This window comes from Myxocyprinus asiaticus, chromosome 39, assembly GCF_019703515.2.
Source record: "Myxocyprinus asiaticus isolate MX2 ecotype Aquarium Trade chromosome 39, UBuf_Myxa_2, whole genome shotgun sequence".
Classification (NCBI taxonomy): domain Eukaryota; kingdom Metazoa; phylum Chordata; class Actinopteri; order Cypriniformes; family Catostomidae; genus Myxocyprinus; species Myxocyprinus asiaticus.
The window spans coordinates 33846093-33866223 of record NC_059382.1 but is presented as its reverse complement, the minus strand read 5'-3'; the positions used below and the strand labels follow the sequence as shown (position 1 = coordinate 33866223).

Here is a 20131-nt window from a genome sequence, read left to right as displayed (position 1 = left end):
TTTCATTGTTCTCAAAACACGGCTGATTCCAGGTAAAGATTCACAGTTCACATCAAAACTAAAATCAACACTTCAATATAACTCTGACCATCTATTAAGACAACAATATCATGTGCAAATGCAGATAATTTAAAAGACTCCCTAGAAAAGGACAAATTACACCCCTTAATATTATTTCGAATTCTTGCAAATAAATGTTCAAGTGAAAGGGCATATAACATACCTGACAAAGAACATCCTTGTCTAATTCCTCTTGTTATTTTAAAATGAGCACTCAAACCACCGTTAACGTTTAAAAAACTATCAATGTTCCGGTACAAAACCCTGATCATGGCAATAAAACCTTGGCTGAAACCAAATTCCTCCAGTGTACGCCAGAGATAAAGGTGTTCAACCCGGTCAAATGCCTTTTCCTGATCTATGGAAATAAGACCAGTATCTATACCCAAAAGACCAGAGACGTCCAAAACATCCCAAATCAAATTAATAATATCAAATATGGACCTGTTAGGTACACAGTAGGTTTGGTCAATATGGATGACTTCCCCAATCACCTTTCCCAGTCTAGTGGCCAAAGCCTTTGAAAAGATCTTAAAATCTGCACATAATAGTGAGACAGGACGACAGTTTTTTATCTCTCTCTCTCTCTCTCTCTCTCTCTCTCTCTCTCTCAAATCACCTTTCTTTGGTAAGAGAGTTATAACTGCTCATCTACAACTCATTGGCAGGTAACCTTCTGCCAAACTAATGTGAGCACTGTCAAAAGGTTTCTCCCAGTACATCCCAGAATAATAATTAAAAATTCTACTGGGAGGCCATCAATCCCAGGTGCTTGGCAGTTATCAAACTGCTTATTAAAATGCCAATAGGCACTTCTAGATTTTATATTAGCAATGCAAATATTACAAATAAGAACAGAGTGACCAGTAAAACCAACTGGTTTTCTTGTGTTTTATCAACTGAAAAAGTAAGGCCCATTTTGGATGTTTCTCATCTCATTTAAATGTAAAGTACCCATAGTAACCTTACTCATAAGAGTAAAAAGAAAAATTGGCTGTACGAAATAAAAATAAATAAATAAAAAATTACGCCATTTCAATCTCTTCATTGAGCATATTTAGTTTGAGTTTATGCACTATTTTCTTTAATCTAAAAGTGAAACCACCCTCCCCCGTCTCTTCTACATTCACTCCTTTCATTCCTTTAGTCATTTGTAAAAATGTCTTTATTTTGTCCAGGGTGTAAGCACTTCTTCCTGATCTCCTAAACCCAACAGAGCTCACAGAGTCTGATGACTTACTCTAACTTCCAGCAACAGATTCATCCAAAAACACCTACATCCGACTCTGCCTCGCTATGATTTCCATTACTTTTGTTTTAGAATCAGAATCAGAATCAGAATCAGCTTTATTGCCAAGTATGCTTACACATACAAGGAATTTGTCTTGGTGACAAATTCTACTTGTCTTTCTTTTTATTGCAGGAGTTTTGAAAATCAGTTCATCATCTCCCTCAGCCTCTGCCACCACAACAACAGCAGTGTCTTCTTCCACTTCTTTATTTTCACCAACAATAGCACTGTCTAAATCAACAACTAGGTCTTGCACTTCTCCGTCCTTACTGCACTGTTTTTCTGATTCCTGACTTTCTGGAGATTTTTCAGAGGCTTTATCTATATTGGATTCAAGCATTTCTCTGTCTACTCTCCACACCAGCTCACCTGCAGCATTCTGTGTTTCCCTTTCACCTGTCACTTCACTCTCTGTGTGAGTCTGCCCTGCCTTTTCAGGACAAGTTCAAATTATATGCCCCTCCTTCCCACATCCAAAGCATTTCATTGTTTCAGAAGTAGCGAAAATCACAAAATCTAAGTTATCAACTTTGAATTTCATTGCCAAATTCAAATCGTCATTCTCGATTTTCAAAATTACGAAAACATATCTTCTTAAAGACGCTGCATGCTGTAACCACGGAGATTTGCTACCTAACAGAACTTTTTTAATCTTTGAGACAATCTTGCCATGTCTCGACAGTTCTCTTTCTAAAAACTTCATCTTTCATAAACGGCAGAACGTTTGAGAGAGTTCTTTTCTTTGCTGGCTGAACAAATGGGCAACACTTGTGTAAAATAATTATTGATCACAACACCATTCGCGACAACAGAGTTGACTTTTTCAATGCTGCTAACACAATTGCACTATTCATACCAGATGCAGATAATAAACTCTCAAAACCAACCGCATCCGCTACCGCTAAACTACACTGTTCCACCAAGCATTGCGTCTTGGGGATTACTTTGACACCATGCTGCCGGGTCAGCTTCTCAAAAACCATAGACTCTGGTGTAGCCATGCTGGCCAGCAGCTGCTAACAATGGCTATTTAACTTTAATACTTGCCTACTACCTTACAATATTTTCCTCAACAAAACAGATTCACGATTGCAACCTCAAAGAACTAATATCAACCACACAAAAAAAACCAAAAAAAAATTATAGAAAAGTTCACACTCCGTAGAGACCGCTCACACTCTCACACTCCAACTCTGCCCAATCGTACACAGCATCCGTTCAGAGAGAGAGAGAGAGAGAGAGAGAGGAGAGATAGAATGTATATACGTATTTCTTTCTATATATAGTACGGTGAGTAAATAACGCAGATGACAATTCGCCCTTTTAACTGGCATCTGTGCTTCCCCACTCTTGAAAAAGCACCAGACCCCACTGATAGATTCAGCTCCTGAGGTTTTGCTCTTGTACCGGAAAGCATGCCTCATGCACGACTGCATCTGAGGAGGCCTGACACTTCCAAAAAAAAAAAAAACAGGATTTACAAATGGTCAAATTAAATATCCACATTCATGGCCATGCAGTAAACTGGTAGGTGGGAAGAGTGTTGTGTTGCTCCCTCTCTGACTCCTCCAGCTGCAGATAATGAGATTTCCTCCCAGCACCAGAGAGGGAAAGCACTGCCGGTTTGGGGATGTGGTCCCCCACTTACTGTAAACTGAAATCTAAGCATGACAGAATGCAAACAAGGACACGCCGAATAGCCCATGAGCAAAGGCTCAGCTTCCTGTTCCCAAGTTCCTCTTTTTTTTTTTCTTTCTTATCCTCATCCAAGAATGTAACATAACTTATGAACACGAATACTCTAATGATGAACAACAAACATCTTAAAGATGTTTATTCGCATAAGCAAGGTAAAAGCTGCTTATAGTCAATATTAAATGGCATCAGCAGTCCATTTTACTTCTGTGACATGACATTTCCGAGGGAAAGAGAATGTTCAGGAATATTCAAGAGTAAAAAAAAAAAAAAAAAGGATTTTACCCAACGGGAATTGATTTGATTATGAGAAGTGGGAGTTCCATATGAAGCCAGACCTGAATGGAAGTTTGCAGAGGACTGTGGAGGATTACTTTCCCCAAGAAAAAGGAGGCTTTTTGACTGTTGCACAAAAATCTTTATGTTTATCTTCTTTTCTGGTAAAAATATCTCAATTTAGTCTTGTTTCCAGAAACAAATAAATAAATAAATATAACAATATGTAGTGGGGTTTATGCTTTAAAAAAATAAAAATAAAAATAATTGTCAATGGGGTAAGAAAAATAAACTTGTTTCCGTTTAAATCAAGTTTTTTTTTTTTTTATCTCATTGGCAAATTTTTCTAGTTATATGCATAAATGTTAATGCATTTTGTTAGATATCTCTGAGTCTCAAGTAAATTTATCTTGTTTTATAATTAGTGCTGTCAGTTAATAAATTTTTTTAATCTAATTAATTACATGCTATGCTGATTAAATTAATCAAATTAATCTAAATTAATCACAGATACTAATATTTGTAGAGAAAGGCCCCCAAATAAAACCAATCCAATATCTAACAATTAAATAATTATAATAAATTATATTTAAATAATTATAAATATAATATATAAATATAATAATTCAGATAATTAAAATACATTCTGTAATTGAGGCAGATGAGTAAAACATTGATTAGACAGTACAAAAAGTGGCTTTAGAGGGCAATACTGTATATTATTTACATATCATCAAACAGAGAAACAGAACAAATATTGGTCAGATGTAAAAGTTAAAGTTAAAGAGGAGATTTAGAGTAAAAAAGGACTTACATTTTGATCTGTTTTTCACCCACACCTATTATATTGCTTCTGAAGTTATGGATTTAACCACTGGAATCTTATGGATTACTTCTACATTTACTTTATGTGATTTTTAAGCTACAAAGGTCTGATCACCTTTCACTTGCATTGTATGGACCTACAGAGCTGAATTATTCTTTTAAAAATCTTTGTTTGTATTCTGCAGAAAGAAAAGAAAGTCATACACATGTGGGATTGCCTGAGGGTGAATAAATGATCAGAGAATTTTCATATTTGGGTGAACTATCCTTTTAACTTGTTAAATCAACAGCCCTAATTTAGATATTTTTACTGAAAAAACAAGACAAAAATACTTAGTAAGAAAAAAAAAAGGGTCAAGTTGACCCTGAATGGTAACGCTTCTTTATCTAATTGTTATTTACTATTATTGTAGAAACATCTAAGAGTAACATTAACCCACATAAAATTAATGCATTCATTTTGGAAATATTTCATAAAGGCTTCATGGCCTACAACAGTAGCCTAAAAGGAATATTGTGCAATGATGTTTATTGAGAAAGTAAATAGGGTCAGTTCCTTGACTTAAATTAACATGGAAGGCCTGGAAAAGCTGGTGTGGCTTGTTAACCAGAAGTCAAAAGTCATGTGGAGGAAAAATAAATAAATAAATCAAAAACACCTTTATTAGAAAATGATGGTATGAAACAGGAATGTGCTCTCACAGATGGAAAACATGAAGCCAGCTGGGGCATGATGGGAAAAGGGATGGAGTCGCTGCATTGCCGACTCCCATAACCATCGACACAAATGGGTGGAGAGGCCAATCCTATAGACAAGCAGGAGTTCAGGCTTCTTAGCAGATGGTCTGGGCACAAGGCACAGAGATCATTGGCTAAATGACAAAAGCCTCTCTCATGGCAATTAATCATCGCCGCCTGAAGGTCGTGCTGAAGAAAGGTAGAACCATTAAAGGGCCAGCGTATGCATTCTCTTCTCCAAGCGGCCGACGGTGAGACCCAAAATAGTACTGGTGGGGGTCAAAAGAGTCCGAATGTACCATTTGTTAAAATTGGCGGGCCCATTTTTCATCTTCAAATGAGAGGCTTCAAAGTAGCCAAACACAATGGCTACTTTAATCTTATCTCTTAACGCCTCAGAACATCGGCCCTCTTCGTTTGCCTGCTGTAGTCTCGGTTCACAGATTTCTCGGTGCCAGTTCAACTTATTGGAACTCAACACAAAGGAAGTGGCTCTTAATAAAGTATACATAATATATGTAGAGGAGCTCTGAGACTTCCAAAGCATAACGAGATGAGTTGGATACTTATGGGTTCGCTCCAAACTCGAAGGTCATGAGCAGCATTCTTAAATATTCAGAAGGGTATGTATGCATACTAAAAAAGGCCACGAAGATACAAAAGACGAGGCACTTCATTCTTCTCTATGTGATTTGGAGCATAAAAATGGAAGATTTTGATGTTAAACAGAACAAGCTTTAGAAACGTTAGAAAATGGTTCAGATACGTCATACAAAAAAGTAGATTAATGAAACAGGTAGATGTTTAACAGTACCTTCTTCACAGTTGTCGCCTTTGTAACCGGGATTACAGATGCAAGTTCCCACAATGCATGTTCCATGTCCACTGCAAGTGATATCGATGCACTGGTTGGTGGGAACATCACATTCAGACCCTTTCCAGCCACTGTGACACATACAGCGACCTTTGAGGTACTGACCATTCCCACTGCACAGCACTGGACAAGATGCTGGAGAGAACAAAAAACAAAATAAAAAAAAAAAAAAAAAAAAAGATTTTAAAGAGTGCAGCCAAACAGCTTGTGCTCATCTGCTGGACTTGTAGAGAAAGTTGGCAACTCATGTCTGGGTGAAAATTAAAATCAGCACTACAGCAAAAGTTACAGATTGATATTAAATGATAAAAGTGTGAGATCATATTGATCCAATAGTTTTATTTGAACAAGGGATTTGTGAATAGCGATTGATCAGGGGACTGGAGCACATGGAGAAAACATGCAAAAGAGAAAAAGGCCAACAGAATACATATGAGAGAAATCAATTAAAGTGACAAGAGACCCCTTAGAAAAGTTAATATAAAATTATCAATTGGAATCTATCTTAAAAGAAAATATTTTTGTCATTTTATTTCAACCAAGTTGCCACTGTTTCTAGAAACAATAACTGTAATAACTATGGTATTTTGGCAGAAACTATTGACTTTACTCTAGTCACAAAAAGATACTGTTACATTAACCACATAATGAAATAATTATTATTATATATTATTTATAAATACAGTATTATATATATATATATATATATATATATATACTTAAATTAAAATTATAACACAATGCAAAAACTCTTAAAATAGGCTTCATTTTCATAATGAAATATATATATATATTTTAATGACAGTTAAGCACAAATGATAATACATTGTGTTTGGCTTTTTTACTTCTTTTTTGTAATTCCTATTATAATCATTGTTGATTTTAATTACTTTAATACAATATATTATTGCAATGGAATTCAAATAAAAAAGTATATATAATTTTGTTATTTTTTATTTATTTATTTATTTATTTTTTTTTTGCATAGTAATGAGAATGAAATATTTTGTCACTTACAGATGAAAGATCAAGATTAAAATCTAAAAACAGGATTAATTTTCTTCATGCAGAATGTAATATCTTATTTCTTTCTTTCATTTTGGAGTGAAATAAGGCAAAGCTTTGTCCTTGACAGGTTTCCAGAGATTTGCGTAAAGAAAAATGGACAGAAACTATTGAAGGTATAAAGGACTGAGAGAAAAAAAACAAAAACAAAAAACAGGAGAAACAAAAAACAAGATGAGATGAGGATAATGAGGGGATAGATAAACAGAAAGCTCACCTCTGCTGCAGTCGGGTCCTCTGAAGCCGGGAAAACAGTGACAGTTTCCCACCACACAGTCGCCATTTCCAAAACAGTTACTCGGGCAATCATCAATCGAGTCTACAACAGAACAGCAACAAACAATGTTTGTCAGGAGGATTCACATCCATCAGCACATCAACAGCTGGATACCTTTTCTCATTCCTAACTTTTTTCTTCCCTTTCCCTAAAAAAAAAAACAAAGCAAAAGGCTAATTAAGCTGAAAGTAGCAGCAAAAAATGACATCCCAAACCATGAGCACACAAGTGTATGACTGCCTAATTTACACATCAACAACAGAGGCAGCATCAAATTAAAGCTGACAGAAAACCTGCAACCTGTACAGAAGAGTTTTTACACATTTTACAAATGAAGAGTTTAGCCAAGGTGATTTACAGGTTTTAATGGTGATTTGAGTAACTTTTTATGTTCAAATATTTCCTCCTAACCCAACTTAATATGCAGAGACAACTATAATTTACATAATCGGTTGATTTAACCAGTGGTTCAAGTTTGGGGTAGCACAATCTTTTTTTTTTTTTTTTTTATACCAATGGTAGAGAGGGGAAACTTATTCAACAGTGATTATTTTTGCAATTCTTTTTGGAGGGCAAGTGTTGCAAAAATTACATGCTTCATGTGATTAAAACATTTATAACATGACCGTTTCAAGCCAATAAAAAGTAATCTTTTTCAACTGAATCTTTCCATAAATAAGTATGAGCGAAATTGTACTGATACTCTTTCATTAGATAGAGTAGATTAAGATAAGTGTGAAATTTGCTGTTAGCTAGCGGGTCTAAGGTGAAGTAGAATTCAAGTGCTTCCCAAAATGTTTTGCTGTTTTTACAGTCTGACCATCACAAAGGCAACACAGGAGGTACATGACACATCCAGTGACACAGCTAATGGAAATTCCATCTATGACCATATAAACTAGAGTTTTACTAAAACATTAAAATATATGAAAAATGCCATGCAGAGACTTTCATGAACATTTTTAAGTGATGCCACAAACAAATCATTAAATCAGAATTTTGCATTAATGAACTGAAAAGGATCAGCCTGATCTCATGACTATTATGTGACTGTGCAAAATATTTTTGCAAACATATACTACAAGGTTCCTTACTTGTATCACTGCAGTTTGGAGGTGAAATGTCCACTGAGTGGTGCCCTAAAAAAAGCTAAATGTTCTTCTAAACAGATAAGGTTTATAAGGTTAATTATCTTTCGAGTTTTAAATAAACAAAACCAACCTCCATCACCTAAACCTTAAACTTAAAGCTTACCGATAGTGTCATTAAAGCAAATGTGATTTGAAAAATGCAATTGCTGAAACAACCATGTAATTTTGTGGTGCTTCCATGTGTTGACTTACTTGCTTTGCAGGACTCAAACCCCAGTCCTTTGCCTTTCAAGTGCAACAATCTATCAGTTGAGCTACAGTGCAATTTGATCATATTTAACAAACTTGTAAATGTGGTTGAATATGTAATTCAAACTTTACAATTAGAGCTGTTGAAATGAGCACATTTAACACATTTACCAATTTCACATTAGATTATGACATTTTATTCAGCTCCGTGTGAGCCCTGAACACTAGTTGGAATAGGGCGGAGCCTTTGTGATGTATCCAGGGACATTACATTGATGCACACACAATTGTGATTCCGTGTTAATGATCAAGTGATGGAGAAATAACCTCTTAATCATATTTTTTCAACCAGACCTTTGAGAAGCTGTATTCACATGATTCACTGTAGTGAAGCATCAACATTTCCCAGGCGCCGTGTTGCGCTTCCATCTTACTGGACAGTTTGGTTTAAGGATAATTTACGTGTGCAGTACAAGCGCTTAGAGCAAAAAAGACATTCTCTGCACCACTTTCCATGTGCAGTTCATAACGCCATGAATAATCTTGTGAATAGCCACGATTCATATTGTGGAGGATGAGGGTTTAAAGAGATTTAATGCATATTGCAATGCATACTCAACCTATGGGGACTAGTTAATGTACCTTGAATTGGTGATATTTTAGTGCATTTAATACATTTAATAAAACATTACAGTTACATATTGTTTTCTTTTTAAAGAAGGAATTAAATACATTTTGACAGGAAAAGAAGCATATGTGTATAGTCAAATTTAAGCACTTTCAAAATCTGTGATTAATCGCAATTAACAATAAAAAATCATGTGATTAATCACAATTAAATATTTTAATTGACTGACAGCACAAGTTAAAATGTATCACCTTACAAGTCATGCACTATATTAAAAGTGTTTTGATGTCATAATATAGCATTGTGTAAGGAACAGGGATGAAAAGTAAGTATTTATGAATTTGTAATCTGCCCTTTTACTCGTGATTTGCGAAAGGAAATAAAAGTTGTTGTTTTAGTGCCTATGGTGTTTATTTTACCAAAGCACTATGGCGATACGTACAGTGAGCAAGGTAAAAATGATTAAAAAATGTTGGTATAGTAACGTGATTCTATGAGACAAGGGGCTCTATTTTCGTGAGTGCACAAACCGCAGCGCTACGCTCTACTACTGTTCGCAACAACTTATCCAATTTTCATGAGAGCGCTAATTCTAAGTGCAATTTTCGTGCCAGCTCAAGTGGCCATGGGAGGGATTGTTTGCCCTACTGTGGGTGTAGGTGCTCAAACTGTGGGTGTATGTAAATGAAGTGGCGCAAAGCGCAATTTTCTATTTTCCAGAGAAATAGGTCACTGCGCTAAGACGTTTCAATACCACCTATTATCTCAGCGCAAAGTTCAAATTCAGTTCCTGCATTTGCAGTTTGGAGACTCCAGCAGCAGGTGGTAATAAAGTTCATGTCCAAATTCTGAAAGTACAGAACATCAAATAATGTCCCTGACAATCGCAATTTTTCAGGAGTTATCACTTGAGATTTGTATTACACTTTCTAGAGGTCATGGTTTATTTTATTTTTATTTTTTTGTTATGTTTATATGTATTATTACTGTATATTTACAATTGTAAAAATTGCAGATAAAGTCTGTAGCCTACTAGTAATTTTCCACCTGTTGTTGAGATTGAGTTTTAAGTTAGGCCGGTGGAAGAAGAAGAGACTAAAATGTTTGGATTTGGTGTGATTTTTTTTACCACTTCGTTATTTTAATTATATTTTCATTTCGTTTATTGTCGTTTTAATTTAAAAATATTTTTGGTTCAATACATAAATACAAATTTTCAAAATCAAAACTGATAGGTAGAAGTGAAGTGCATTCCGATACAATCACTGTTAACACTAGCCATGAATTGTGTGCCAGTAAATGAAAATGATTAATAGCTAATACTTACATTTTCTCTTTAATTAAACATAGCATATAAAGGAGTGTGTCACTGTCATATAAATATGCCTGACATTCATCAAGGACGCAGGTAATGCACAAAATAACGTAATTTTCTGTTCTTCTAATTCATTGAACCTCAGAATTTAATTGCACATGACCATTATGCACATGATTTGCACGTTAAACGGGCGACTTCGCCACACTCACTTGCGCCTAGACTTAGCGAATGCTTGCATGAAAATACCAAAACTTCATGTCCATGCCCACTGACTTCGTGCTTATGACTAAATGCATTGTGCTGCGCTTAATGCTAGTAGTCTTAAAATAGGGCCCAAGGTCGCAAAGGACAGTTTGAACTGATACACATAAATTAACTTACCAACTCTAACAACATTTTATCTCACTTTAACACTTTCTTAGTTGTAAGATAAGGAAGGATTGTAAAAACAGCTTAATGACACTCTTAAGGGAACTTGATGGCCAATGAAAACACATTACAATCATTTTATATCGGCAGCAAAACCATTTTGAATAGCTATTGTCAAAATTCTATATCGCCCAACAGTCTATTTATACAGCACTCCAGAGGCATTTATATATCAATTAACAAAACTGTATGACATGACAAACATCTGTGCCGTCATTTGTGCAAAATCCTCCAACAATCCCATACAGCTGGAATTTCGAAATTCAGATGCACTCTGAATTAAACATGAAATAGCGCTGAAAAATATTATCTCCTGGAGGTACCATGTGAGCCGCTGGTGCGCCCGGGGCTGAGCTGTCTTGACAAAGATGCTTTTGTGTTGGACAAAGGGGTTGGAAATGTGAGCCGAGAAACAGCCTACCCTTCCTCAAGAGAGTCAATCATCGTAGAGTTTGCAACATACGGAAACTGAATGGAGGGAGACGGGAAAGAGAGAGAGATGGATGCAACTAAACTGGGCTGCTAAACTGACTGAGATTGTTTTTGAAAAAAATAAAAAAATAAAATAAAGGCACTCACTTGATGTGAGAAGAAATGGCTGGCCGATTGGCAGGGTTGGGAGGGTTACTTTTGAAATGTATTCCACTACAGATTACAGAATATGTGCTGTAAAATTTAATTTGTAACATATTCCGTTAGATTACTCAAGGTCAGTAACGTATTCTAAATACTTTGGATTACTTCTTCAGCACTGGTAGATTTTTTCACTTGTTTTGACTATAAAAACTCTGCCAGTACAGTAAGACAAAATACATATGTTAAAAATACATTCTCAGAAAAACCTAAATATCTTGTGCAATGTTGTTTCTAAAACAAGATAAATCAAACTGATCTTGTTTTAAGTATTTTTAGATATTTTACAGGAAAACAATACAAAAATTATTATCAAGAATATGATTTTTGCCCTAATATCAAAGGTCTTACTAGAAAAAAGAAATTATGATCCAACGTGAATTTTCTTGATAAAAAAATATGATCGTGCCTGGTAACATGTGCATGTAAAATGGCTATAAATAGCATTTTTGCTTAGCGTAAATCTGACAATTTACACAAGGTTTATTTCTATTTCTTCTGCTCCAAACTTACTTCAAACTTACTTATCTGTCTGCTCGTATGAATGTAACACAACATAAGAAAGTATTTCACCGCTGTTCAAATGCACTTTGGATCGCATCATTTATATGTATAAATGTTTTCCATCTGAAAGGACTAAATATTAAATGAAAAAATTACAATAAAATCCAAAATAATATCTTCAGTAATCAAAATACTTTTTGAATGTAACTGTATTCTAATTACCAATGATTTCAATTGTAACTGTAGTGGAATACAGTTACTAATATTTTGTATTTTAAATACGTAATCCCGTTACATGTATTCCATTACTCCCCAACCCTGCCGATTAGGTATTGGGAGTTTGCCATGTTTTTCATTCAACTTTTTTTTGGAGCCATTTACTCGCCCTCATGTTTTTCCAAAACCATATGACTTGATTTCTTTTGGGTGAGTTTGCCCTTTAAGGTTTGCCATTAGAATTTTCTTTGAACACAATTATACCAGTCGGATTATTATTATTTATTTTTTTTTACTTTGTATTTGTAATGAAAGTGGTTATAGAATCTCTCAACATGTTGGTATAGCACCATCTCTCTCCCTTGCTGTGTCTCTGTCACTCTCATGTAAAACATTTTTTACACTGTGACTGATCTGAGTTCAGCATGTAAAGTCCAGGGGTCTCATGTATAAAAACATTCATACTAAGTGTGCGTACGCAAAATCTGTCTTTTAAAAGTTTTTATATTTAAAATGTGTACGCCAAAAACAGAGCAAAATTCCCATAATAAATTCCAGTTAGCAGAAGTGTGATTGTTCAGGTACGTGTTTTATTTTGAATAACCTGCCAAATTTCTGACAAGCAGCATCCCCCATCAAAAAATTTTTAGTCATTTCAACTGTGGTCACCTTTGTAGCGCTACTAATAGTGCATTGCATAAGCAACCTCTGAGACATGGGTGCTTGTCCTATAGGAACCACTAATTACTTGCCATCACACAAACAATAGTAAGCATGGTTCGGAGGTTGCATTTTTGCTCTAAAGTAAAAACAAAAAAGAAGATTTCGCCGCTAACGGTTAGGTTTAGAGTTGGGGTTTGGGGGTAAATAAAATATTAATTCCTGTTGAATGTATTACATCATTTACAAATAAATACAACTTGCTTTACAACTCGCTTTTGGAGCCACTCTGTGGACATTTCACCCGGAAACTGGAGCTCACATGTGGCCATACTTTCAACAACGCTTCCAGCTTTGGCCACTGGGGTCAGTGATTTGAATTTAAGAAAGCACAGACAGATTTCAGTACCAAAACTTTAGACCTACTGTCAACGGATTTATTGTGTGATCAGTTTGGACACCAAGGTTTAATAGTTTGTGTTCTTAGTTTGTTCAAATCCCTCACCCTAAGCAATAGTTATAGTGATGCTTGCCTTAGCAAACACCACAAAGAATAGTTTCTAACCAGGTTTTCCAAACACTCCCCTCATAAACAGCTTAAAAAAAAAAGAACAAAATTTTGAATGTGCCATACAGCTACAGTGTTTACACTGTTCAGGGCAAGGGCAACCTATGAATGGCTTACTTATAGTTGTCTCTGTGCATTAAAGTATAAGATACATTAACACTGAAAAAAAGAAATGTCACTATTTAATGATCAGAGAGTAATCCATCACTCCATTTGCTCCTGTATAGCACAAGACTGTAGCCCTTGGTTTAAGTCTGTGAAACATATCTAATATTAGAATTGTTGTTGAAGGCCCGTTTGCTCATCTGAAAGCTAAGGGACCAGAGCAATCGACATGGTGAGGACAAATGAGACTGCCGCATACAGAATGGACACCTTAGCTTTGTAATGAGGAGTCGTGAGAATTATGGAGGGAGAGCAGCAGAAAGAAATAGAGAAAGAAACAAAAATAGAAAGTTGCACAGAGTGAAAAAGCAAGAACAATAGAGAAATTCAACACTTCAGATCCCCTGATGGACTGCAATATACAAGTACCCAGAGAAAGTTTGCATTGCTCAGAGGTTGCTCGTTCATAGCTCAGGACACTGAATGGAGTTGTCAGTGTTTTAATTAAGAATCAACTTTGAGATGCTTCTCAGAGAATTCATTTAAGGTGAAATGTGTAATCTTTTGAAATAATGTTACAAAACTTGTATTAAGAGTAGCCATAGAACTGTTGAACATTCATGAACATTGGCTCAACAAAGCTGAGTTTGGGATAGGGCTAAATGTGTTTGTCTGCCAATGGAATTCATGGGCAGTGTTCGGTAAAAACTGTTTGGAAACAACCATTATTTGTGCAAATCTGTCTAGTGATGATAGGTGTACAGAAATTACACTTCAATAGAAATAAATTGAATAGAATAAACGAGACAAATGTTGGCATACAATAATAGTATAAAGCTTAAATAGAAATCCACATTAAACAGAAATAAATAAGACAAATGTTGGCATACAGTAAGAATATAGAGCTGTAAAATTAATGTGGATAGCATAGCTCAGATAATTGGGTGAATGGGTGAATCGCGTAAATTTGATGAGAAATACTTGAGTTAATACTAAAATCTCGGGGAGTCTTCTGAGGCAGTTAGTGGAACATGTTAGAGGAGTGTTACAGTTAGTGGAATATTACTTCAAATCTTCAACCTAATTATTACTTTGAACTTGACATTAGTGTAACTTTCAGTGGTTCTGTAATGAAAACTGGGTGCAGTTTGGATCACGCTGAAGATTGCCATCCTGTTGACCCACTTTCTTTTGATCTTTCTCACCCTCCATCTACCTCCTTTTTCCTTTTTCTTCATCTTCTCTTTCTGCCTCCCTCTGAGCCCCACAGCTCAGAGCCAAATCAACTCAGTCATGACTTCTGTTCTAGACCCCTCCGCTCTAAAGCCCACCATCCACTCCAGAACCGCAGGTGGCCAACAAACTCCCAAAGGAGGTTGCTTCCGAGAGCAAGGAACACAGGATAAACAGACTGTCTCTCCCTCTCCTCATCTTCCGCCACCCTAAACCACCATGTCATGTCTGTAAGGTATCTTATTGCATCCTCACTGGTGGTGGCAGGGCACAGTATCTTTTTTTCCCCTGACAAGCTGGAACTGCAGAAATGGCTGTGCGGCAGACACACTCGCATTGATCGACAGGATGGCAAACCCTTCCCCCCTCCCATCACAGATGGACCATGGCCCAGGAGCATTTAATTAAAGAGCATGTGAGAACAGCTCCCAGCTGCCATCTCCGCGAAAGCTGAAACCTCACGACAGCCTAAAGCTCTGCCCTACCTCCTGACGCACTCACGCTAATCAAAGGCACTTTCAGGGCACAAGAGAAAGGACAAAATCAAAATCACCTCCATCAGGGAGGCAGCTGTGACATAGTCCTGACGTAGCTGTGGCAGAGTCATGGCAAAAGTAGGATGGTGGGATGGAGTGGTCGTCAATCAGGAGCTTTAAATCAAGGCCACAGTGTTCAATGCTAATAATCAAATAGTCCAAATGGGAAACGAGATTCGCTGACAGAAATTTAAAAACCAATAAGAGTCTTATGAGCCATCGGTGGAGAACACACACCAGCATATTGAAGCAAAGTCGCTTTCAGGGCACAAGAGTAAGGATTAAATCAAAATCACTGTCAGAGTGGGAGCCTTGGCATAGTCATGGTAAAAGTAGGAATGACAAAGTGCAGCAAAAATGCAAGAGAACTGGATCAAATTATGACAAATGATATCCATGCTGGGATGGAAGGGTTGTCAAATACAAGCTTTGAATCAAGGCCACAGTGTGCTATGCAAATAGAGTGCATATGGGAAATGGAATTCATTGGCAAATACTCAAAGACTAACAAATCTTGTGAGTCATCACCGGGCAATACACGCTGGCATAGTAAAACAAAGGTGATTTTCATGGCACAAGAGAAAAGACAAAATCAAAATAACCTCCATCAGTGAGGCAGTCATGGCGTAGCTGTGGAGGAGTCGTGGCAAAGCAGGAATGGAAAGTGCATCTTTCATGACAATAATATGAACATGATCAAATAACGACCATTGAAATCATTGGTAGGATAGAAGTGTTGCCAATCAGAAGCTTTGAATCAAGGCCACAGCGTTCTATGCAAATACTCAAAAATTGGAAGTGAGATTCGCTAGTAGACACTCAAAAGCTACAAGCCATCAGTGGAGAATACACACTGGAATAGTTAAGCAAAGGCAATTTTAGGGCACAAAATTACCTCCATCAAGGAGGTAGCTGTGGCGTAGATGTGGCATAGCTCTGGCAGAGTTATGGCAAAAGTAGTAATAGCAAAGTATGTTTTTCATTCCAATAAGTGGAACGTGATCAAAAATTGACTATTTAAATTAATGGTGGGATGGAGGGGTCATCAATCATTAGCTTTGAATCAAGGTTCTATGCAAATAGCAAATGGAAAAAGAAATTTGCTGGCAGACACTCAAAAATTAACAAGAGTCTTACGAGCCATCAGCAGAGAGCACACGACAGTACAGTGAAGCACTGCTCATTTCTGCATTCTTTCTTATTCAAATCCACCTTGATTTCTCTGTAGAGATCTAGGCTGACTGAGATGGTGATGCTAAAGAGGGTAATATCACTCATGGCAGGCTCCGATAAATTTTAGGCAATGCTTTATTTATTTTTGGCTTGGGACAAAAATTCTGGATACTTCTGGCCAAGACTGATTGCCAAGACCATTTAAGATTTAACATGGTTAAGCTTGCAATTACTGTATAAATTGAGAACATTCTTTCAATTTGCAAATTGGCACACCAAGGAAGTGTCACAAAGTGTCTAAGCAAGCATTCTTTTAGACATTAAAATTGTGCCATGTGGCGTAGTCAAAATGACGACCTTACCTAATACAATGGTCCATAACATGGTTACTTAATCCCTGTTCGGACGGTAAATGTTTTATATGGAGGTGTAAGGTAATTTCAGCATTTACAAGCTCCAGCTGGTTATTTTATTGCCATCCAAACTGAAAATGTCCCTGTTTTTCAGCAATCACACAGGAGAAAATCCCCAGCCAATGCACCTACTGTTTTTTAACAAAAACCATGGTCGTGTGGTCATGTAGCAAAATCACAGATTTTACAACGAGGAATTTTTAACCACTGCTAAGTGCTGTAGGGCTACCTTTTGCTACCATGCATGGTAATAAGAATTTGGGTATTTGGAAAAATGGATGCTCATTTCAGAAAAGTTTGAAATGAACTACATGAATTCAGTTTTGTTGCTTTCCCATCCAAAGAGTCCAATCGGGTAAACAAGTTAATGGGCCGGCAGCAACAGGCTACACATAACACTGGACGGAGGCCTGTTATAATTATGAAATAATCATCTGATTGCAGTTATTTTATTTAAATGATATTTTTGTGCACTTTACATTCCAATCACAATTTACTGTCCAAATAAGATAATTTTAAGTTGACATATAATTGCAATGAACGTTTGTGTATCTCATTCAACTGAACTCTGACCATCTCACTGAGCTGCAGTTGCACCCAGAGCTCCTGACAAGCACGTGAATATTAACTGGTTTTGAAGCACTTTGATGCACACACCATCTATGCAGGTTTGCACAAAACTCCAGCAAAAATTAACGATCGTATAATGGCAAATGTTCTTGGTCATTGTGGATTCTTACACGCAGTGTAAATGACACAGAGGAAATGCCCGCTTACTTTATTTACTCTAATACAGAATTACAGAGGTCTTCCTTCATGCGAAATAAGAGCTTGTGGGCTTAATCGGATAACATGTGAAAGGGAAGAATTAAAAACAGAAATATTTTACTTTTACCAGAAAATATTTTACAGTCCTACCAGAAAACTTATCCAAGCATTATAGCAAGCTGCTATTGTCCTCCCCAGCCACCACACACATGACACTGTAGCCAGCCCTTCTTTTTTGTGCTTAGGGACAATACGCAAGAGTGAATGACGTGAGTTTGCAATTTTGCGGCAAATCTGAATAAAGAGCTTTAAATATATATCATTATTGTAGGAGTTTTCCGTAGTGATCTCAGGGTAAGGCAAGGACAGGGTTTAGAACACTGATTTTTTTTTTTTATGTACTCGCTTATTAATGGACTTCTGTTAATTTCAACCAAATAAAATCTTGGCTAGTGCAGCTTTAAGCAGACAATTAATTTTTCAGCAGGGACTGAACATGTGTTATCCACGCATCCACGTTTATTGAATAATATGCAATTTATCATTAAAGGGCCATGCAAATGTTCCTTTACAAACATCATCCTTAGAAACAAATACTGTCAGAGTACCTGAACACCAGTACGCTCCTCAGCTTCTACTGTATTTGATTGGACCAGTATTTGTACTAAACACAATGATTTCTTTATAACATTGAATCTAATCTAATTTAATTAAATGGCAAACACACAACAAGGCTTTAAAATAATAAATTAATTAATTAATAAACAGATTTAGGCTTCAGAGGCAACAGTTGTGTTGTTTCTGCAGTTTAATATCATACTGACCGATCGCAGTGACTAGAAAGGACACCTGCTCCGCCTCCTTTCCATCGTTGTACACGGCCAGGTGCCAGATGCCAGAGTCCATGTACTGTATGAAGCCCGTATCATGACTGGTGAGGGGCACCAGGCTCCGCTGTTGGGCTGGAAAAGGTGGCCCCTCGAGGCCTGGTACCCCCTGAGCCAGGAGCCGACGACCATCCAACAGCTCCACAAAGTCAAACTGGAGACAGGGGAGAGACAGCCAGACCACAAACAAGCATTAGGGCTGACATATGAGCCATCAGGAGCTGATAAGTCTTCCACGTGTAGCCAACAGAAGCTGGTCTCTAAGGACAAACCGAGGCTGTGATTGTGACAAAAGGACTAATGCTAGGTGTGAAAGCAACACCTTACACTGAGACATTTTTATGCTTATGCACTGTATCTATAAGGGGTAATCTCACAAAACATGTGCAGGTCATATGTCACCCCACAATATATTTTGAATAAACAAGGTGAAGCTTTTCTCACAATGTGACATTCATTTAATGACAAATAACACATTTTCACCAAAAATACTCATCACTGTAAAGTAAAAAATCTGATTAACATAATGAGAAACCAATCATGATATACTGTGTTGTTTAAATTGTTTTTTAATATATACATCATAATAGTGTTTGGTGTACTTATTTAAATGAAAATGTATTTATTTTAATGTAATTTTATAACAGTAAAAAAAAAAAAAAAAAAAAAAAAATCTATAATGTCACAATCCAAAATTCTTAATCGTCTTAAAAAGGGTTTCTTAGCATCCTAGAAAAATATACTGTGATGTGGGGAAAAAAAATGACATAATGCAAAAAACAACATCTGGTTTAAATTGAATTTAAATTCATACATCATATTAGTGTTTATTGTACTGATTTAAATGAAAATTTATTGATTTGAATGTAACTGTATTATAGAAAATTAAAACATGGTTGCATTATGGTAATGAGGGTTATTGGGAAAATGTGCAAATCCAGAAATCTTAATGGTCTTAATGGAGTTTCTAGGCTTCCTAGAAATGTATTCTAAGAGCATACTGTATTTTTGTGAGATTCACAAATTAGAGTTAAAGTGATGTCCACTATAAGTCAAGTAGCAAATCAAGACATTTAGGATATCACATAAATAGACTGTTGAAGGTTCTATTTTCCTTGTAATGCATGCTTTTGTCTTCCACACAAATCCCATTAAAAAAACCATTCCTTACCATATCCATGTTCTACTACAGAATAAATATACTAAATTCAAGCGGTCAGAGAGGAGAGAAAAAAAAAAGAAAAAAAAAAATTCTTTGGTTTATTATTGGTTACTGGTGCTCAATTGAAAGAGTCTATCAAGTAAAGCCTTGGAGTAATTTCCTGTGACACAGTACCACTGCACCTATGAACCAGATCAATATAGTGAGGCTGAGATACTCTGTGTTCAATTCTGAAATTAATTGTCTGTTTATGTCAAAGCCTTTGAGATGAGTCTTTGTAAGACAGTTGCATGCCACGAAATTAAATTAAATCTTGGGGGAATACGCAACTGCTATATACTATTGACAGATGAGTAGGGTGGACAAACAGACCAACAAAAGTGGATAAATCGAACTTGATTTAATTGAAAAAGCTCTGAAATTTTCGAGAGGAAGAAATAATATGAGCTTTTTATAA

At 36.2% G+C, this 20131-nt stretch overlaps 1 protein-coding gene across 6 annotated transcripts in view; it reads right to left on the bottom strand.

The window, feature by feature from the left end:
* Positions 1-20131, bottom strand: part of LOC127430127 (teneurin-4-like) — a 443558-nt gene that overhangs the window by 158371 nt on the left and 265056 nt on the right. For all 6 annotated transcript variants that reach the window (XM_051679634.1, XM_051679635.1, XM_051679636.1 and 3 more), the window contains exons 8-10: positions 18450-18666; positions 7042-7143; positions 5700-5894 (exon numbers count right to left, since the gene is read on the bottom strand). In XM_051679634.1, coding sequence (XP_051535594.1) covers positions 5700-5894; positions 7042-7143; positions 18450-18666 — 514 coding nt within the window. The remainder of the gene's footprint in view (positions 1-5699; positions 5895-7041; positions 7144-18449; positions 18667-20131) is intronic.